The following is a 23,064-nucleotide window of genomic DNA, read 5'->3' as shown; positions in this document are numbered from 1 at the left end:
TCCAGGTGACTACCTCATGAAGCTGGTTGAGAGAATACCAAGTGTGCAAAGCTGTGATCAAGGCAAAGGGTGGCTATTTGAAGAATCTCAAATATAAAATGTATTTAGATTTGTTTAACACTTTTTTGGTTACTACATGATTCCATATGTGTTATTTCATCATTTTGATGTCTTCACTATTATTCTACAATGTAGAAAATAGTTTAAAAAAACTTGAATGAGTAGGTGTTCTAAAACTTGGGACCAGTAGTGTATATCTTAAACTTTGTTGCATTATTAGAACATTACATTAGCTAAAGGTCTGACTTGTACTCAACTCTCAAGTCTGATATTCTTATCTAGATTTAGATGAACCAGTCCAGTGCCCTGTGTCTCCAGCTCTTATTCATTGTGGCTGCTGTGTGCGTCACAGAAGCCCAATTTCTCTGAAGTCTAAAGGATAAGGTCTTCATAATCTTTTACCATGTCTCTAAAGAGTTGTGTTTGAATTTATCCACTTATTCCATTAACCTATTTGTTATACTGCATGCAACACACAGAGAACCAGGTCAGGAAAGTGCAGCCTTTGTTTCCCACTGAGATCTGACTGGCTGGTAGATTATTGTTAAGAAATGTGAGCGGACTTTGATCATTTCCTGGGCCGAGAGAATGAGGAAGTGAAGCAAGTAAATACATAAATACTGTGTGTGTGTGTATGTGTTTTGGAAGCCGTTATTTTCCAGTGGTATAAACAAATGGAGGCTGGTCTTGAGAACACTTAAAACTATACAAGTATTTATTTAAATCATCTTAGCATTGATAAACATACAATTTGTATAGCCTGTCATAAAGACCCCAAAAGTCAGTTCCATTATGTTAATGTCATAATACCATGGGAAAACGTCAAGGATATAGACTTAAAGAAATCCCTTTTCCCCCCAACAACATCCAGACAGCCACTGATAGATCCATTAGGGTTTGGGAAGGTTGCAGAGAGGTTGCAGAGAGAGGTGAACCGTGTCAATATATGACCACAATCCATTAACCAAAAGACAGTAACTGTAAGTGACATCGTTTTGTGTAGATGGAATGAAGTTGCCTAAAGATATTGATCAGAGATTGGTTGTGTTTTTCCCTCTATTGGTTAAGGTTGGGATTTGGGAAAGGTACGCTGGTCTTGGATCTGTGCTTTTCGGGCAACTTCCTTACAGAGCTGTCCTTTTGCTCATTGGTGGAGACCGGAGTTGTGAAGGAAAATTGCGATTTAAGTGTGATTCTTTCAGTGATAAACAACGTACGAGTGGTGGTCTCTTGATAGGTAGCTAGAGCTGTCAGTTAAGAACCCTGTTTGTGAATCAGTAGTGTGATTGGAGGTTTGGGCTGTCAGTCTTGACTCCTGTGTCTGTGTAGGTAGTCAGTCAGGAGGGTGGGGTAGTCTGTCATGACGCCTGTGGCTCCTGCTTCGAACGCCGCCTCGATGTCCGGATCCTCATTGCAGACGAACAGGTGCACCTGAGGACAAAGAGGGCCAGGCGTCAGTTATCCCACATAGTACAGATTACTATAAAATACTACAGTACTTACTATAGAATTTTATAGTGAACTTTTGTTTACTGTAGAATACTGTACTACGCACTGTAGTATCCCTCGATCCTGTGTAGTACCTTAACTTTATAATGTTGTAGTATAGTGTAGAATATTATAGCGAATACTACAGTATTATCCGTAAAAATAAGCACTGTAGTAAATACTACAGTAATGTCCACAAAAACACTACAGTCCGCAAAAACACGACACTTTTTTAACTATAGTAAATACAATTTTTGTATTTAACCTTTATTTTGACAAGGAGTCAATGCTCAGACCAAAGTCACTTTTCCAGACAAGCCCTGTATAAGCACCACAATACACATCTAAACACATTGAACTACACATTCATATACAGGTTATTATACACAACAATACACAAAAAGCAAAACAAAAAAACAGACGAATTCTTAAGTAAAAATGTCCCCTAACAAACAACTGCCTGAAATGCCATAGCGGCACCAATTCCTCAACATTTTTAATGTATTGTAGATCATTCCACAAGTAAGGTGCAAGGTAATTAAAGGCTGATTTACCTAACTCTCTGGATACCAAAGGAGTCTCCTGAGTTAACCAACCCTGTGAACGGGTTTGATAACTTGTCATTTTAAATCTTAACAGTGATGTTAGGTAAGTCGGAAGTTTCTGGAGCAGGGCTTTGTAAACAAAAAGAGCGTAATGATGTGATCTACCTGACTTCAAAGAGGTGAAACTACAGTATTCAATTTGCATATACCCGCCCCCATTCCCCTCACCCATATCCCATTTTGTGCCACCCATACAGTGCATTTAGAAAGTATTCAGGCCCCTTCACTTTTTTGTTTTTTGCTCTGACATGCACTATCAACTGTGGGACCTTATATAGACAGGTGTTTGCCTTTCCAGAGCATGTGCAATCAATTAAACTTTCCACAGGTGGACTCCAATCAAGTTGTAGAAACATCAAGGATTATCAATGGAAACAGGATACACCTGAGCTCAATTTCGAGTCTCATTGCAAAGGGTCTGAATACTTATGTAAATGTGATATTTCCGTTTTTAAGTTTTTAATACATTTGAAAACATTTTAGAAACCTGTTTTTGCTTTGTCATCATGGTGTATTGTGTGTAGATTGATGAGGATTTAAAAATATATATATATTTTAGAATAAGGCTATAACATAACAAAATGTGGAAAAAGTGAAGGGGTGTGAATAATTTCTGAATGCACTGTAAGTGAGAAACCTACAAGCTAAGTATAGACTCCTTCACCAGGAGTGTCAATCTCAGTTTGACCAGGGGGCGCATTCGGTCTTCAACAAGGTCAAGAGCGCTGCACTGAAAATTGGTTATATGTACTCGCTGTCAAAATGTGCAAAAAATAGGTGATTATTAGTGAGCTGGGCCGCAGGGGTGGACTGGGACAAGAATTAGACCCTGGCATTTTATCTACAGTGGGGCAAAAAAGTATTTAGTCAGCCACCAATTGTGCAAGTTCTCCCACTTAAAAAGATGAGAGAGGCCTGTAATTTTCATCATAGGTACTCTTCAATTATGACAGACAAAATGAGGGAAAAAAATCCAGAAAATCACATTGTAGGATTTTTAAGGAATTTATTTGCAAATTATGGTGGAAAATAAGTATTTGGTCAATAACAAAAGTTTACCTCAATACTTTGTTATATACCCTTTTTTGGCAATGACAGAGGTCAAACGTTTTCTGTAAGTCTTCACAAGGTCTTCACACACTGTTGCTGGTATTTTGGCCCATTCCTCCATGCAGATCTCCTCTAGAGCAGTGATGTTTTGGGGCTGTTGCTGGGCAACACGGACTTTCAACTCCCTCCAAAGATTTTCTATGGGGTTGAGATCTGGAGACTGGCTAGGCCACTCCAGGACCTTGAAATGCTTCTTACGAAGCCACTCCTTCGTTGCCTGGGCGGTGTGTTTGGGATCATTGTCATGCTGAAAGACCCAGCCACGTTTCATCTTCAATGCCCTTGCTGATGGAAGGAGGTTTTCACTCAAAATCTCACGATACATGGCCCTATTCATCCTTTCCTTTACAAGGATCAGTCCCAAAGCATGATGTTTCCACCCCCATGCTTCACAGTAGGTATGGTGTTCTTTGGATGCAACTCAGCATTCTTTGTCCTCCAAACACGACGAGTTGAGTTTTTACCAAAAAGTTCTATTTTGGTTTCATCTGACCATATGACATTCTCCCAATCTTCTTCTGGATCATCCAAATGCTCTCTAGCAAACTTCAGACGGGCCTGGACATGTACTGGCTTAAGCAGGGGGACACGTCTGGCACTGCAGGATTTGAGTCCCTGGCGGCGTAGTGTGTTACTGATGGTAGGCTTTGTTACTTTGGTCCCAGCTCTCTGCAGGTCATTCACTAGGTCCCCCCGTGTGGTTCTGGGATTTTTGCTCATCGTTCTTGTGATCATTTTGACCCCACGGTGTGAGATCTTGCGTGGAGCCCCAGATCGAGGGAGATTATCAGTGGTCTTGTATGTCTTCCATTTCCTAATAATTGCTCCCACAGTTGATTTCTTCAAACCAAGCTGCTTACCTATTGCAGATTCAGTCTTCCCAGCCTGGTGCAGGTCTACAATTTTGTTTCTGGTGTCCTTTGACAGCTCTTTGGTCTTGGCCATAGTGGAGTTTGGAGTGTGACTGTTTGAGGTTGTAGACAGGTGTCTTTTATACTGATAACAAGTTCAAACAGGTGCCATTAATACATGTAACGAGTGGAGGACAGAGTAGCCTCTTAAAGAAGAAGTTACAGGTCTGTGAGAGCCAGAAATCTTGCTTGTTTGTAGGTGACCAAATACTTATTTTCCACCATAATTTGCAAATAAATTCATTAAAAATCCTACAATGTGATTTTCTGGATTTTTTTTTCTCATTTTGTCTGTCATAGTTGAAGTGTACCTATGATGAAAATTACAGGCCTCTCTCATCTTTTTAAGTGGGAGAACTTGCACAGTTGGTGGCTGTCTAAATACTTTTTTGCCCCACTGTATACCTGCCCACACCTCGTGTCGCCAACTCATCCCCAAACCACTGGGAAAGTGGGGCCCAGACCCTATCAGCCACTGCCCAGACCTACATCTACACCAGGTTCGAGTCTTCTGTCTGACATTCGCATCCACTCTAAGTTAAACCACTCTAAGTTAGACACAGGCAGTAGTGCTGACACATAACATTGGCAGTAAAGTACAGCGTTTCTCAACCATTTCTGTACCAGTGACTGACGAGACATGGTCCTCCTCCTCTTTTTTTAACCAGCTCATTTTTAAAACAAATACAATATGTAAAAGCACCACTGGAGATACAACTCACCACTTGAACTGTTCCTCTGCTCTAGCCATTTTGTTTGCCTCCCTGTTGTGCTGTCGATCTGTCTCATCATATTCTCTGCTGTCACTCTGTGCTTCTTCTGCTTTAGCCAACACCCGCATAGCAGTTGTTTTGGCGGTGTCGGAGGTGGAACTGTGTTAGAACTGTCAAATCCACAAGCAGCTCCTGGCATTATACCTAAAGCGGACCTATGAGCATCATTATTTCTATATAGCCTACACTTTCTTGTTCTGAACTTCTATCGCGAATGGGAGGGGTGTGGCTTTGTGACAATAATCAAGAGCAGCTGCTCACCTATTTGACAGCTCCAACATAGATACACCTCCGACACCGCCAAAACATCAGCAATGCAGCTATCGCCAGTTAACGCTTGATGTGATTGAATCTAGGCCTTAAGCTATATTTCAAATGAGTACCTATCATACGTGTTCCCCTGAATCGACACCTACCCTATTCATTTCTATTACAGTCCTCCAGACTATCATTTTTCACTGGTGCCACTTACTTTTACAGTTGGTGGCACCAGCCCATGATTTGGTCGGACTCAAATCCAGAGTAATCATCTTATAAAGTCATTCGTAGTGCTTTCTTAAGAAGTATAATAAATAGACTACTGATGTATTCACATCAAAGCAGTACTACATGTTTCAATATATTTTTATGTGCTAATCCAGTGAATATCATGAATTATAGTTGCTATATATTTGAGACTCCAGAATTGACTGATTTATTTTTGTTCAATAGAGAGGAATTACATACATCTTTATGTGCAGTAACTAATATCATAGGCTAATTAATGTGGGGTACAACACTTGTAGAAGTGGGAACTACTGAAAAAGCACATTAACTAAATTTCTAACTCTAAATATATTACGCAATGCTAGTAGCTAAGTATTCATCCAACATTAAATGTTATGTGCTAAAAAAACGTATATCTCCATATCTCAAAGCCATATCAAATATCTTGGATGTAAAATAGTTGCGTTTGAGCTGAATATTGAGAGTTGAGAAATAAATAATTATACCTACAGAAAGCTGAGACCCTCCTCTATTCGACAGGGACAAGGGGATGAAGCTAGTTGTACGTTTAGAAATACTTTTTCTCTTGAGCGCATGGGGAGTGAGGAGAGTGGCTTGCTCATTGCAGCAGCAGGCCCCAGCGAGGGCACAGGCACATTGGGAGGGCAGACACTTTCATTACAGGAATCATGAGGATAATGCACTTTACTGTTTGACCAAATCCTGGTTTCACATGCTGACCAGACCGGACACGTCGCGTGCGCGAGCGTCGGAAAATAAATGTAGAAATCCATGTTATTCAATTATTGCACCCACATTGCTCGCGCGCGCCAACGAGTGTCTGCGATGCCAAGGGCTAAAATAGAACTCCTTTCTATTTCTGATGCAGATCGCGCTGAAAGTCCTGCCTCTCCCATCTCCTCATTGGTTTATAGAAGTAGGTACCCACGTGCCATCTCCTCATTGGTTATATCCACGTGGGTGATTGAAATACGAACTGTTTTGCCGGTCGTCGTGGTAATACTATGAAAGTTTAGATGCCGATCACCATATAAGTTCAAAGATGAAAAAGCCTGAAAGGAGGAGAGATGACTAGAAACGATTCGGTAGGCCGTTTTATGTGTGGATTAATTGTCGGAGTAGAGGACCTTGTGCATTTCAGGTAAAATAACAACTCAATGTTTATATCCCAGGACAAATTAGCTAGCAACAGCAAGCTAACTAGCTAAAAATTGCCATACATGTTTAATGCTTTTCGACCTGTCCCCAAATTAATGTCATTGGTTCAGAGTTTGTTTTGATATTTTAACCTGTGTGTCGTGATCGCGTTTGGTGTAGGGGGACAAAATACATTTATGCACGATGGCGCACGCGCGCAGCCGGTTTGGGTTCCGTGTCAGCCACCCCAAAAATAGGAAGTGTTGAGTGAGGTGACAAATTTCAATTTTTTACAACCCATGATCTTGGCTGTCTAACTGATGACAGAGTAGGAGCAGGTCTCTTTGCTGATGTCGCGTTTGACTTTGAATGTGAGTTTGCGTGACCTCAGTCTATTAGAAAACCTGGCCGGCCCATCTTGGTAGGGGGGGGCCGGCCATTTCCCACTGATCATCCAAAAGCCCATCATAGATCAGTATAACAGAGAAATTCCACTAAAATCGGGCTGGATTGAACCCCCTCCTAGGTTTGCCCCTTGCCCTACACACTCACAGTGTCTACAGTTCTTAAAGGTCTGAGAAGGGAAAGTGGGCTGTAACAGGAGCTCTGCTGAGCCTACTGAAGGCCATGACATATTGTACCTGAATTCCTCTGTTGGCCAGATGTTTGAATAAACTCTTCTTCATTGTTAATCTGGAACAACATGAAACATTATCAGGTGGTTTAATCTTTTATCAAAGCTTGTATATGGTCCGTTGCTTTTAGTAGGGAAACGGAACTGCTTTGTTACTGTAGTAAATGTACCCACTTCTCTATCAGATAGATGACCATTCTGTTCTTCAGAAGACGCTCCTCAGGAATATATGTCCTGCACCAAATAGAATGAGATTAGATACAGTTACAATTTACGACACGCACGCACGTACACACACACAGAGTTGCCAGACAGAAAGAACAATAGAAAGCTCTCTGTCACCACACATCCGTGTGCACCTATACTCAAAGATAAACATATGACCACACACATCCATGCACAGACATAACAGATGATGCTGAAGTCATATTAATGTGAAGGCAGATAGGTACTGTATCAGCACATGAACTTTGGAACCAATACGCAAAAAAACACACATGGAGCGCACGCACACGCACTCGCACTCGCGCACACTCACTCACACACGCACTCTCACACACACGCACGCACGCACCCACACGCACACACACAAACCTGTTGATAATGCGGGGGAGGTAGAATTGCAAGAAGCTCTCTCCCAGCGGTACAAAGGGCAGCAGGCCGCTGTAGTAAAGGAGGAGCAGCTGTAGCCCTCGTCTCATGCTGAAACTATAGGGCATGGTGGAGTTCTACAAGGAGAGAGGGAGAGCAGAGCGAGAGAGAGGGGAGGAGAGAGGTGAGGGAGAGATGGGGGAATGGGGATAGAAGAGAGCAGGATGGACAGGGAAGAGAGAGAGGGTGGGTTGAGAGAGTGCAAGAAGAAAATCTCTCCCTAGGACAGGAGTTGGAGTTAGAGAACCCTGGTTCAGTTTATTGTATCTCCCCCTAGATGACACTTACAGTTCTGCGGCACTTTTTCATAATGGTAGAGTCTACAGTCGCCCACACTGTGAGGTCCTCTCTATCATACTGTTTCACCATGTTGGACACCTGAGAGAGACAGAAGAAGGTATGGAGAGAGAGAGAGAGAGAGAGATGGAAGAGAGAGACAGAAGAGAGAGACGGAAGAGAGATGTTTGGAGACCGGGCCAGAAAGGGAGAGGGTGAGGAGAGTTATTCGAGTTATTCATTGCCTGTGACTTAGCCATTCAGCAAATCTGTGAAACCTATTGTTATTCTTAGATAATTGTTTCCCTGACATGGTCAAATAACTCAAGAATAGATTGGTAACTTTTCTTCTAATTTGGCACACGGAAACTGATTGGCCTATAGGTGGCACTGTTATAAGCAGTCTCACTTAAACCCTCATATCCACTGCCCTGTTTGACCTAAGTGTCTTTCCTCATGCTGAACAAATTTTCCACAAGGACCCATAAGGCTTTTTTTTCATCCATCTTGGGAATTTTGGAAAACCTTCGAAAAATGTATTGTCATGAACAATAAGTCCAAATAACGCCAAGCTCGAGGATTGGTTAATGACAAATCAAAAATCAGATTTTACGTGTCCATTTAAATCCTTTGTAAATCCACTTCACAATGGCCTATCAACTTGAAACGGCTATCATGGACGTCTCTAAGATTAACCACAATGAAATTGGTGTTGATTACTCAAAAAACAAGGTAACTATTAACAACTCATTCTTTGCATATGTAACACTTATGCTCAAAATCATCTGCAATCATCTTCTCCTCATGAAAACCAGCAGCATCCCACCCTGCATCCCCCTGCTGGCTTGCTTCTGAAGCTAAGCAGGGTTGTTCCTGGTTGGTCCCTGGATGGGAAACCAGATGCTGCTGGAAGTGGTGTTGAAGGGCCAGTATGAGGCACCCTTTCCTCTGGTCTAGGGCAGGGATTGGGAACATTCCCGTGAAGGGTGCTGTCTTTCGGGATGGGACGTTAAACGGGTCTCCTGACTCTGTGGTCACTAAAGATCCCATGGCACTTAGGAGTGTTAACCCCGGTGTCTTGGCTAAATTCAAAATCTGGCCACCTAATCATCCCCAGCTTACAATTGGCTAATTCATCTCCTCTCCCCTGTAACTATTCCCCAGGTTGTTGATGAGAATGTTCTCAGTCAACTTACCTGGTAAAATAAGGGTTAAAATAATTAACCTTATGTCAGATTCAGTCCAGATTTTGTATTTAGACTCATTACATCAGTCTTTCATGGTTTTAGTTGCTGTATTCAAATATGGCTGCACTGTACCTATAAATGCATGTTAGCACATATGCTACAATAAAAATACTTAAAAATATTATTCTCACGAACCATGGCAATGCTTTCACTGATTGCACATTTTACTTTGAGCCTTGATTTAACTAGGCAAGTCAGTTAAGAACAAATTCTTATTTACAATGATGGCCTACCCCGGCCAAACCCGGACGCTGGGCCAATTGTGCTCTGCCCTATGGGACTCCCAATCATGGTCGGATGTGATGCAGCCTGGATTCAAACCAGGGACTGCAGTGACGCCTCTTGTACTGAGATGCAGTGCCTTAGACCGCTGCGCCACTCAGGACCTTGCACATAAATATAGTTCCTACATGATATAGTGCTTGCTTTGTTATCCATCTATCTTGTGTCCTTTCTGTCATCCTGTGAACCCCGTTCATTGTTGCTCGCAGACATATTTATAAAGTATATTCTGTAAATAAAGCGGGGTCACTTTAAAACAATGTAAAGTGTAAAGTTGAAATTTGATTAAAAAAGTTGGATTTGATTCAGCTTAGTCCTGTACTTTCTCCATCAGCAAGCTGTTGTCCTCTTTGATCTCGATGTTGACTGGCATCTTGGGAAACTTCCTGAACACTTCCTCCAACAGGGTGATCTTCCTGTCTGTACCGGTGCTGTAGTGGCCTGGTGTGGGAACGGAAGGAAGAAAGGGAGAGGATGGGAGGGAGAAGGGTGAGGTAGTGAGTGTCATCATAATCCACACACACACATGGACGCATATACGCACACATTGTGCGAAACCTCACAAGGAGCATTTGTCTATGCCATCGACCCACTTCTGTCAGAGAAGTATGGTGGATGAATGTGTGTATCTGTGTGTGTGTATTACCTTGATTAGACCGACAGCGTTATTGCATTTTGGTACACCAGAAGTACATTAATTTCCAATGGAATGCTGCATTTTCCTTGCAGCATTGTCTTGCAGAGGCAGTTGCAGTGCGTTCTGTGTGGTGCAAGGTATGCATAAAATTGTATGCTTAGGCTTGAAAGAAATAGTAGCAAAAGATCAATGTTGAACTTTTAGTTGCACACATAGCCACAAAAAACATTGGATTACATAATGGAAAAAAAGACTATTGAAAGTATTACGCAGCATTGATGCAATGACGCGGTTGGTCTGATCGAGACATACACTGCATCACCAAAAGTATGTGGACACCCTTCAAATAAGTGGATTTGGCTATTTCTGCCACACCCGTGGCTAGCAGGTGTATAAAATCAAGCACACAGCCATGCAATCTCCTTTGACAAACATTGGCAGTAAAATGGCCCGTACTGAAGTGACTTTCAATGTGGCACCGCCATAGGATGCCACCTTTCCAACAAGTCAGTTCGTCAAATTTCTGCCCTGTTAGAGCTGCCTTGGTCAACTGTAAGTGCTGTTATTGGGAAGTGGAAACGTCTAGGAGCAACAATGGCACAGCCACCAAGTGGTAGGCCACACAAGCTCACAGAACGGGATCGCCGAGGGCTGAAGCACGTAGCGCGTAATAATCATCTGTCCTCGGTTGCAACACTCACTACCAAGTTTGAAACTGCTTCTGGAAGCAACATCAGTACAATAACTGTTCGTCGGGAAATGGGTTTCCATGGCCGAGCAACCACACACAAGCCTAAGATCCCCATGCACAATGCCAAGCGTTGGCTGGAGTGGTGTGAAGCTCACCGCCATTGGACTCTGGAGCAATTGTGTGATGAATCACAATTCACCATCTGACAGTCCGACAGACAAATCTGGACTTGGCGGATGCCAGGAAAACGCTACCTGCCCCAATGCATAGTGCCAACTGTAAAGTTTGGTGGAGGAGGAATAATGGCCTGGGGCTGTTTCATGGTTCGACCTAAGCCCCTTAGTTCCAGTGAAGGGAAATCTTAACGCTTCCGCATACAATGACATTCTAGATGATTCTGTGCTTCCAACATTGTGGAAAAAGTTTGGGGAAGGCACTTTCATGTTTCAGCATAACAATTCCCCCGTGCACAAAGCGAAGTCCATACAGAGATGGTTTTCGAGATCGGTGTGGAAGAACTTGACTGGCCTGCATTAAGCCCTGACCTCAACCCCATTGAACACCTTTGGGATTTATTGGAATCGCCCAACTTCAGTGCAATGTTCCAACATCTAGTGGAAAGCCTTCCCAGAAGAGTGGAGGCTGTTATAGCAGCAAAGGGGGGACTAACTCCATATTAATGCCGATGATTTTGGAATGAGATGTTTGACGACCAAGTGTCCACATAATTTTGGCCACGTAGTGTGTGTATGTGTTACAGTGGATACCTGCATAAAACGTGACCTCCAGTCTGTCCTTTTGCAGGGGTAACTCCTGAAAAGAAAACACAATTAGTATTTTATAGTACAAAATGGATGAACTGTCTCATTACTGGCTTAAGTTGTATGGAACCGCTCATAAAAGCTCATAAACACTTAAATTGTATGGAACAGATTATAAAGGGGGGCCTACATGTACACACATTATAATATATACACATTCAAGTCAGAGTAGCTAAGGTAACACAAAGAGCGTTCAAGCAACAATCAAGGGGAGTTTTACATTGTATTTCTATGGTTTTAATATACATTTGACCTCTGACCTCTAGGTTTAGGGAGGAGATGGTGACATCATGGCCGGTCTGCCTCAGGAGGTTTTCATCATGTGACACGACCACATGACCATCCCGGGTCAGGTGACAGTCCAGTTCCAGCATTCCTGTACCCTGCTCCACCGCACTGGGGGGGGGGGGGGGGGGATTAAATGCTGACACCCGCATAGCTGTTGATTTGATAGTGTCTTAGGTGGAACTGCGTTATAGCTGGCTCCCGGCATCATTATATTGTGGACACTGGCACATTAGTAGAGTTCCAACACTGGAATGTGTGATACAATCTACATTTCGATTAGGCTGAAATATTTTGTTTAATGATTTTCAATATGAGTTTCATTATTTCTATACAGCCTACACTTTCTAGTTCTGAACTTCTAACGTTAGTGGGACAGGTGTGGCTTTGTGACAATGGCCACAGGAGCAGCTGCTCACCGATTTGAAATACCGCCAAAACATTTACCTAAGTACTGTTTTCACACCCCTGAGTCAATTAAGTGATAATGCCAGTGTTTGGAGGATATATTGGCATGGGTGTTTGTCGAGGGCCGGCAAACTGTGCCAATGTATCCTCCAAACACCGGCTTCGAGGGCATTATCACTTTTGTACAACGGGTTACCAACATTTTCAAATAATGATTGACATATTTTCATATATTCTTTTATTTTGATGAATTTATTCATACTATTTGATCCTTCCACAAGATATAGTCCCGACACAAATCTAAGGTTGCTACCCAAGCCGGCTGGTCATTCGCTCTATCGGTTTGGTTGCCAGAGACTCAACCCAGTTGTTCAGTCTTTTTGTTCTAAATTGTTCTAGTCGTTCGTTCTAAATGTTCCATAACCATACTGGCTGGCAACATTCTTATCCCTTGCATTCTAGCTATCCAACTACGGCTAATTTACAGTCATGTCAAACAGTGCATCCAGAATAACAGCAAATTTGCTTAATTTGCATTTGTTTAAGTTGCTTTCTAGTGTCATTTATTTGTATTTGTTGAAAACAAAATGTTAATCTAAAAGAAATGTGAGATAATGTCTAGATGCATTTTATAGTGGAGATCAAGTTTATAAATTGCATTGCCCAGTTGATGAGACAGTGGATTGCGCAGCCAGATGGAACAGAGTAAATAGGCATTTTAACGTCATAGATTTAACCGGTGGTAACTTGTGGAATAGACACTGGCTTGAATGAGGTTTTAACCAATCAGCATTCAGGATTCATATCAAATCAAATGTTATTTGTCACATGCGCCAAATACAACATGTGTAGACCTTACCGTGAAATGCTTACTTACAAGCCCTTAACCAACAATGCAGTTCAAGAAATAGAATTAAGAAAATATTTACTAAATAAGCTAAAGTAAAAAATTAAATACACAATAACATAACAATGAGGCTATATGCAGGGGGTACTGGTACCGAGTCAATGTGTGGGGGTACAGGTTAGTCAAGGTAATTTGTACATGTAGGTAGGGGTAAAGTGACTATGCATAGATAATAAACAGCGAGTAGCATCAGTGTAGAAACAAAAGTTGGGTGACTGGAGTCTTTGACAATTTTTTGGCCTTCCTCTGACACCATCTAGTAAATAGGTCCTGGATGGCAGGAAGCTTGGCCCCAGGGATGTACTGGGCCGTACGCACTACCCTCTGTAGCGCCTTACGGTCGGATGCCGAGCAGTTGCCATGCCAGGCGGTGATGCAACCGGTCAAGATGGTGTTGAACGCTGAGCTGTAGTCGATGAACAGCATTCTCACATAGGTGTTCCTTTTGTCCAGGTGGTAAAGGGCAGTTTGGAGTGCGATTGAGATTGCCTCATCAGTGGATCTGTTGGGGGTGGTATGCGAACTGAAGTGGGTCTAGGTTTTCCGGGATGATTGTGTTGATGTGAGCCATGACCAGCCTTTTAAAGCACTTAATAGCAATCAACGTGAGTGCTACTGTGCGGTAGTAATTTAGGCAGGTTACCTTCGCTTTCTTGGGCACAGGGACTATGGTGGTCTGCTTGAAACATGTAGGTATTACAGACTCGATCAGGGAGAGGTTGAAAATGTCAGTGAAGACACTTTCCAGTTGTTCCGCACGTTCTCTGAGTACATGTCCAGGTAATCCGTCAGGCCCCGCAGCTTTGTGAATGTTGACCTGTTTAAAGGTCTTGCTCACATCGACTACGGAGAGCGTGATCACATAGTCGTCCGGAACAGCTAGTGCTCTCATGCATGTTCCGGGGTTGCTTGCCTCGAAGCGAGCATAAAAGGCATTTAGCTTGTCTGGTAGGCTCGCGTCAATGGGCAGCTAGCGGCTGAGTTTCCCTTTGTAGTCTGTACTAGTTTTTAAGCCCTGCCAAATCCGAGGAGCTTCAGAGCCGGTGTAGTAAGACTCAATCTTAGTCCTGTATTGATGCTTTGGCTGTTTGATGGTTCGTCTGAGTGCATAGTGGGAATTCGTATAAGAGTCCAGATAAGTGTCCTGCTCCTTGAAAGCGGAAGCTCTAGCCTTTAGCTCAGTGCGGATGTTGCCTGTAATCCATGGCTTCTGGTGGGGATATGTACGTACGGTCACTGTGGGGACGATGTCGTAGATGCACTTATTGATGAAGCCGTTGACTGAGGTGGTATGCTCCTCAATGACATTGGATGAATCCCGGAACATATTCCAGTCTGTGCTAGCAAAACACCATCCGTGTCATCTGACCACTTCCGTATTAAGTGAGTCAATGGTACTTCCTGCTTTAGTTTTTACTTGTAAGCAGGAATCAGAAGGTTAGCATTATGGTCAGATTTGCCAAATGGAGGGCGAGTGAGAGCTTTGTATGCATCTCTGTGTGTGGAGTAAAGGTGCTCTAGTTTTTTCCCCTCTGGTTGCACATGTGACATGCTGGTAGAAATTAGCGCTGTTTATGGATGAGCATTTTCTTGTTTGCTTATGGCCTTATACAGCTCGTTGAGTGCGGTCTTAGTGCCAGCATAAGTTTGTGGTGGTAAATAGACAGCTACGAATAATAGAGATGCAAACTCTCTTTGTAGAAAGTGTGGTCTACAGCTTATCATGAGGTACTCTTCCTCAGGCAAGCAATACCTCGAGACTTCTTTAATATTAGACATCGCGCACCAGCTATTCTTGACAAATAGACACACCTCTCGTAGTTTTTCTGTCCTGCCGATGCATGGAAAACCCAGCCAGCCCTATATTATCTGTGTCGTCGTTCAGCCATGACTCAGTGAAACATAAGAAATTAGACCCATCCATTGTATAATACACTGTAGAAGAACTTTTGGCATCGATTACAGCTGTGCGTCTTTCTGGGTAAGTCTCTAAGAGCTTTCCACACCTGGATTGTGCAACATTATTCTTTTCAAAATTCTTCAAACGGTCAAATTTGTTGTTGATCATTGTTGGACAACCTTTTTCAAGTTTTGCCATAGATTTTCAAGAAGAGTTAAGTCAAAACTGTAACTCAGCCACTCAGGAACATTCACTGTCTTCTTGGTAAGCAACACCAGTGTAGATTTGGCATTGTGTTTTAGGTTATTGTCCAGCTGAAAGGTGAATTCATCTCCCAGTGTCTGGTGGAAAAGTAGACTGAAACAGGTTTTGCCTTTGCTTAGCTCCGTTCTGTATATTTTTTTACCCTGAAAATCTTCCCTGTCCTTAACGATTACAAGCATACCCATGACAGGATGCAGCCACCGCTATGCTTGAAAATATGGAGAGTGGTTCTCAATAATGTGTTGTATTGGATTTGCCACAAACATAACAGTTAGTATTCAGGACAAAAAGTTAATAGCTTTGCCACATTTCTTGCAGTATTACTTTATTGCCTTGTTGCAAACAGGATGCATGTTTTGGAATATTTTTTATTATGTAAAGGCTTCCTTCTTTTCACTCTGTCAATTAGGTTAGTATTGTGGAGTAACTACAATGTTGTTGATCCATCCTCAGTTTTCTCCTATTACAGCCATTAAACTCTGTAACTATTTTAAAGTCACCATTGGCCTCATGGTGAAATCCCTGAGAGGTTTCCTTCCTCTCTGGCAACTGGGTTAGGAAGGGCACCTGCATCTTTGTAGTGACTGGGTGTATTGATACACGGGGCTCTATTTTAACAAACCTAACGCAATGGTCCATCTAAGCGTTGGCCGTAGCGCTGTAGGTTCGGGGCTGTGTCAGAAATATTTTTGATATTTTCACAACCATAATTATCAGTGCAGTTGCTGCCGTTGGCACGAAAGGGCTGGGTTTTGATGAATAAACAAGTTGTTTGTGTGTCGACGCTTGACCCTTCAATGGCCAATCATATCGCGCTCCATGGCTAAATATGTGGTTGCTTCAAATTGTGTATTTGCACCCTGGTCTCAGAGCATTTCATATTATTCTGTACGTATGACACGTTACATTTCATATGGTATTGTATCGATCGTCGTATGAAGGAGTGGACCAAAACGCAGCGTGGTAAGTGTTCATGATAAATGAACACAAAACACTCGAAAAAAATAACAAAGAGGGAAAACCGAAACAGTCCTGTCAGGTGCAGACACTAAACAGAAAACAACTACCCACAAAACCCAAACGAAAAAGGACAACTTATATATGATCCCCAATCAGAGACAACGATAGACAGCTGCCTCTGATTGGGAACCACACCAACATAGAAATAAAGAAACTAGAATGCCCACCCTAGTCACACCCTGGCCTAACCAGAGAATAAAAACCTCTCTATGGCCAGGGCGTGTGAGGTATGTATTCATTTGTGGTTGTCCATCATCCATTTCGTATGATATGTTATGAATTACAATTGTTATATGTTACAAATTGCAACGCATACAATATGTTAAGAATTGCAATTTGTATAATATGTTACAAATGTGCTAAACGTATGATATGTTTTGAATTTCAATTTGTTGTGGCTAGCATTAGCTAGGTGGCTAATGCTAACTTTACCTAGGGGATAAGATTAGGGTTAGGAGTTACATTTAAGGATTACGGTTAGGGGAAGAGCTAGCTAAAAGGGTTAGGGTTAGGGTTATGGGAAGGGTTAGCTAACATGCTAAGTTGTTGCAAAGTAGCTGGAACAAAAATTAAGTAGTTACAAAGTTGCTAATTAGCTAAAATTATCAAGTTGTCCGTGATGAGATTCGAGCACGCAACCTTTGAGTTGCTAGACGTTTGCGTTATACTTGCCCCTTTCAATAATCTAAAAGTACAACCAAATTCCAATGGACAAGTTTTTGGTTTCAATTCAGTTTCGCTCTTCACCAAGCCCAGAACCGGGCAGCACAGAGCCAAACAGGTGTTGTACCTCGCTTCCCTCCTTCAGAGGACAGTAGTTATTCGTTATAACATTAAGTTCTCTTTCAGTCAGTATTCTCTGTACTACACAAGTATGGGTAACTAGAATCCAAACCCAAGCCGGGCCCAATGGATACCAAATGAAATGTCCCATGGCAGACCGCCCAGTGGTCTGGGTATTTCACACACTGCGTGCTGCCTAATGACCCTCTCCTCTCCGAGCTGTAAGCACGCTGTGGGCAAAACTGGGAGTAGTGACATCCAAGTGATAAAACTTCACAAAAGTGTGTGGTGATGCCCAACTCACCGCAGCACAAATATCCCAAACGTTCTTTAAATAACTCCCCTGCGCAGCGGGAGTTGCCACAGGACCACACCCAACAGGCGATTGATCTCCCCAAACCAAGGTTGCTTGGGTCAACGGGGAGCCACAAGAATCAACGAAAGCCCCCCAGGCGCAAATCTCCAATGTGGGCTGAATCAGCTCCACTGGGGGAAATGCGTAAAGGAGTCCAAGGCCACTGGTGCGCCAGTTCCCAATGGAGAGCTCGGGTCCCTCATTGAGAAAAACAGCCGACATTGCACATTTTCCTGAGATGCATAAAGATCTACGTCGGCCCTGCCAAACATTTGCCCTTATCTGGGAGACCACCCAGATGTGTAGCCTCCACTCCTGAGAAATAGGGTCCCACCTGGATAAAAGATCTGCACCCAAAATGAGGCAACTGGGGAAATATGTCGCCCAAAGCGAGAACATGTGCGCACTGCTTCCCAGCATTAGGGAGCGAGCCAAGGTTAGGAGGGAGAGAGACAAAAGGGGGGGGGCACCTGAGCACCAGATCCGCCGTTAGGAGCTGCAGGTAATTGATATGCAGTGCGCTCTGCACCACTGTCCGTACCCCTCGAATCGAGTTGCCTTCGTATAGCGCACCCCACCCTTGGGGGGATGCGTCTGTCGTGAACACCTTGCGGGATACAACTCAGCCCATGGGAGCCCCCTGCGAATAGCAGAGGGTCCCACCACCGGGCCTGAACCCATTGGCCTAACAGGGACACCCGAAGCAACAGCTTAGGCTGTGAGATGCATCAAGGTGAGTGGCTAGCACTCAGCACTGGAAGGGCCGCATCAACAGTAGCCGAAGGGGAACCACTTCCATTACAGAAGCCAAAATTTGGCTAAGCAGAGCCGGAACCCAGACATCCACCATGGGGATAGAAAAGTGTGATCTGCAAGTGAGTCTAGCTCGTGACCCAGAAACGGAATGCGCTGAGATGGAGTCAGATGGCTCTTTTCTGGTTTCTTATGAATCGTAGAGACTGAATATGGGACAGTAGCATGAATGTGTGTAATCCCAACCAATCTGCTGTAATAGCCGTCGGCTCGTGAACATTCAGAATATATACTCTAAGGTGCTTGCTGAGGGCACGTAGGTCTCGAATGGGATGTACAGTCCCGTCCCTTTTCGGAACAAGGAAATACTGTATCTTCAAGATAGGAACCACTCAGATCACCTGCTTCTGGAGACAGGAGGATATTTCCTCGCTCAAAACAGGCGCTGAGGACTCGGGAACAGTCGAAGTGAAGATGCTGCAGAAGTGTGGGGAAGCCACAACAAATTGTAGCTTGTACCCCGACATCCCTATTGGCATCTTCCTGGGTGACACTACGTATGCGCGCCATTGGTCGGTGCAGACAGCGAGCCTCCCGTGAAATGCAATCTGAATGCCATCTATTTTTCCATTTCCACCACTTTTGACAGCCAAAGAGACTGTGTGGGATAATAGCATGGTTGTGTCCAACCCTGCTAATTCCCCTGACTCTGCTACCAACAACCACGTAAAGGGCAAAGGGGGGGCTCCTGCTAGGGCTGAGGTAGTACCTCGTCTGGACTGTAACCAAATGTGGGGGCACTGTTGTCAAAGTCATGTTTTTGTGGAAGGGCGCACTGGTCGCTCACACCCGTGCCAAGGACCATCGTTCTGGGGGTTACCTGAGCCAAGTGCTCAGGGGCTGTTTCCTCATCGGAGGTGCTTGGGGAAATCTACTAAGTTTCACTCGCCAGAAGTTATGCATCATCCTAGCTGACGTTAGGCAGGAAGCTTTTTAGTCTAAGCTAGCTAGCCTCTTTGACTGCAGCATGGTCCGTTTAGAATAGCCAAGTGACTTAACTCTACATATACCAAACAATAGAACTACCCAAGCAACTCCACCATGGGACGTCAGGAATAACTAGTAATAGCCAATGTGGCTAGCACGCTATGCAGCGCATGTTTAGCTAGCCCGGTCTCGAAAGTCTACGTAGGACCGGATCACCAGGGTGGGACCGGGACCCTTCATCAAAAAAGATTATGGGAAGAGAGGTAAGCAGTGCTTGACCAAGGCAGACACAGGCGGCGGGGGGTACCCACTGAACCTGGCCGCCCTCTCTCTTTGAGTAGCCTCCAGTAACCGGCGACAGAGCTCATAGGAGCCGGGTTTGGTGCAGGCAGCTACCGCATACACCACACCCAGGCAGACAAGACATTTGCTCCAAACAAAGACCATCTCCGCGTCCCGCAACTCAGACTCAGCCGAGGTACAGGCAACTGGGAGAGGAAGTCACTATCGGAAACACCAAGGCCCCTCAAGAACGCTACACGATTGTCAAGAGAACCCGCGGCTTGGACTAGCAGAACAGTGACAGCTGGGGGCAAGACACAGTTAGTGAAACCGTCCCCTAGGCCCACACACAAACTGATTTGAGCGAGGGCAGCCAGAGAATGTACAGAGCTGAGACATACAAGACAACAAACGTGAATTTATTTGTATTAATTTGGGCATGGTCCCGACCCAGCTTGTTAGCCTTCATCGTGTTGGTCGTGTTAGCCACCTTGCTCATTGCTACAGCCAGGCCAAGCAATCCATAGAATAACTAACTGGTTTGCACACAACGAGCACCCGCTACCACAAAGTGACAGTTCAGTTGGCGAAAAGTCAGTCTCATGTTCCAAAGATGTTTGTTTTTGGCATGAATCATTCCTGCTTACATCGAGGTGAAGAGCGGAAGAGTTGAAGGATTTCAGAGAGGCGTTGATTTCATTGGCCTTGTCAGGCGTGATTTTAGTTCTTCAATCGAAGTCGTGAGTATGACTCACATACAGTTGTGTTGTACCGAGAGTATTGACTGAATGGAAACCTGGTTCAGTCTGCTTTTCACCAAACACAAATTCACCTTTCAGCTGGACAATAACCTAGAAGATAGTGAATCGCAGTGAAGGCTGCTGAGGGGAGGATGGCTCATAATAATGGCTGGAATGGAGTGGTATCAACCACATGAAAGCCACGTCTTTAATGTGTTTGATACCATTCCATTCGACATTATTATTATCTTCCAATGAGTGAATGTTCCTGAGTGGTGTACTTACGGTTTTGACTTAAATCCGCTTGAAAATCGATGGCGATACATGAAAATGGCTGTCTGTGTCTAGCACTGACCAACAACCAAATTGACAGAGCTTGAAGTATTTTTTTAAAGAATGGGCAAATATTTCACAATCCAGGTGTGCAAAGCTCTTAGAGACCTACCCCAAAAGAATCACATCTGTAATTGCTGTCAAAGGTGTTTAACATGCATTGACTCATTAAAAAAAAAATATTTTGTGTATATCGTTGAAAAACAACAACATTAAATCCATTTTAATACCACTTTGTAAAACAATCAAATGTGAAGAAATCAAATGGGGGTGAATACTTATGATAAGCACTGTAACTGATCTGAAGTCAGGTTTGGTTAGGGTTGGTCACTTACTGTGTGAAGGCCTCCATGGTGCTCTCTATCCTCTCGCCACTTCCTGCCAACACAGATCAGAAGAAAAGCAGATAATATCAGTGTCCTATCCAGCTCCAAGACTCTCGCTCTATAGCCTGCTTTTCCATGATCCCCACTGACTTGAAATGGGGATAGCTCAAATCAGCAGGATAGCTCAAATCAGAACCACATATTTATCAAGATACAGTGTGACTCTGGGTCAAATCAATAAAGTCACTCAGCCCTCCTGCTTGCAGCTGCACCACAGGCTCCAAACATTCAACTTTCACTAGTCCAGCCCATTCACATCAATGGTTACATAGGAAAGGTGAAGAAGCAAGGTGACTACTACATCCTTCCACTGTTCCTTCCTTACCTCCTCTGTGTGAGATGTGGGTGCAGTGGAAGGCAGCCCGTTTCTTCTTGTGGAGGATCTGAGGGTTCTTCAACAGGTAAAGTGACGTCAGGGTGTAGCCCCCTAGGGCCGGAAGGATAAAGTACAGGGAACTGGCCATAATCAATTCTCCTCCAAAAACAGTCCTCAAAAGTGTCCAAAGGCAATTAGGCACAGTATCAAAAGGCAGAGGTCCTTGGATCCTCCTAGACACTCTAACAATAAATTAATAGGTCACCTATAAGTGTCAGGCTGAGTACTGATGGAAAAAACCTGCCAGAGTTGAGTCCCCTTGTTCTGCAAGTTGTAATAAAATACTTTGAATAGTTTTCAGCTATCCCCCACCGAGCTGCTACATAACACTGGTAACTAACAACCGATGAAGGAACCACTCCAAAACCACTTCGAGTGCATCTAAAGACACTCAATTGACCTGCTCACATTCTAAACTTCACTCGACTGTCTCTTTCACACAAATCTCTTCGCTCTTTCTATCCTCCACTTTACTGCTCCTCTTATTCTGATCACTCGGTTTCTCTCTCCGTCAGTCCATTGGTCACCTGTCAGCCTAGAACAGAATGTGACATGTGAAAAAAACAGGACTTGAAAAACTGGTACAGCCAAAGGAGGCAGTTGAAAGAAGTCTCACAAGGTCCCACTCCCATTAGATTCACTCGAATGCCTAGAAAAACTATTACTCATAACCTCACCTAACACTACTCTCCTTCCCTCCATGGGTTCTGTTTGTAGTCAACCTAACCTCCCTCTTACCATGTAACTGGGACCCACACAAAACTGTAAAATCAGTTAATGAAATACTAGTGTCAGTAGGAGCTGGCCTCTATCTCACCTCTCTCTCTCTTTCCCTTCCCTGTGGCATATATTGTTCTTCTCTCAGGCTTTTCTGCCTTTTGTTACACAAACTCCCTCTTTCACTGTGTGTGTGATCATGTAAATGACGGAACTATCCTGCATGAAGTGCGGCTATAAAATGCATTGAAAGCAAACCTCAAATAACATGCATTTATGGGTGGGTATATGAATGTAATAACAGAATGGGTGCTACCTCTAGCAACAGATTATATGAGCGAGCTAACAGTATAGGCTGGTAAAGGGTGTGTGAGCAAGCGTTGCTACATGGCAGGTTTCGATGCCGTTAGGCACCTTTTATTTAACAAAGGATGTGTATGTAAACTCATTATCAGACACAGGCGCAAACACACAGACAGTGTACTTAACAAAGAATAGGTGTCAAAAGCTATGTAAATGCACTTTCACAAGCAGGCATGCAACTTCAGCAGAATACTGTATACCACAGCGTTGTTTACATCAATAGAAATGCTGAAAGGTAGCAAACAAGTGACTGAACTAGATAAAATCAGAGAGAAGCAACAACATAGCCTGTATGCCAGAGAAAGAATATTTTCCCTCCCCAGTATTGCATTCCTTCCTCAACTGACATGACCACACACACAATCCAAAGTCCAG

General features: G+C 43.6%; 1 protein-coding gene across 2 annotated transcripts; it reads right to left on the bottom strand.

Annotated features, from left to right (window-relative positions):
• Window positions 1–753: 753 nt before the first annotated feature.
• On the bottom strand, window positions 754–22,364 carry LOC120033171 (lysophospholipase D GDPD3-like). Of its 2 annotated transcripts, XM_038979457.1 has the most exons (10): window positions 21,559–22,364; window positions 21,183–21,225; window positions 12,091–12,226; window positions 11,777–11,822; window positions 10,004–10,122; window positions 8,165–8,254; window positions 7,820–7,953; window positions 7,400–7,459; window positions 7,233–7,284; window positions 754–1,491 (listed from the first exon to the last, which is right to left on the bottom strand). In XM_038979457.1, exons 1-10 carry the CDS (start codon window positions 21,695–21,697, stop codon window positions 1,363–1,365), a joined length of 948 nt encoding a protein of 315 aa, XP_038835385.1. In that variant the 5' UTR covers window positions 21,698–22,364; the 3' UTR covers window positions 754–1,362. The 2 variants fall into 2 exon arrangements, with proteins under 2 accessions (XP_038835385.1, XP_038835392.1); XM_038979464.1 differs by lacking the exon at window positions 7,233–7,284.
• Window positions 22,365–23,064: the final 700 nt, after the last annotated feature.

This window comes from Salvelinus namaycush, chromosome 3 (assembly GCF_016432855.1).
Source record: "Salvelinus namaycush isolate Seneca chromosome 3, SaNama_1.0, whole genome shotgun sequence".
NCBI lineage: Eukaryota > Metazoa > Chordata > Actinopteri > Salmoniformes > Salmonidae > Salvelinus > Salvelinus namaycush.
The sequence above is the reverse complement of the archived record's forward strand: the minus strand, read 5'-3'. Positions and strand labels throughout refer to the sequence as shown.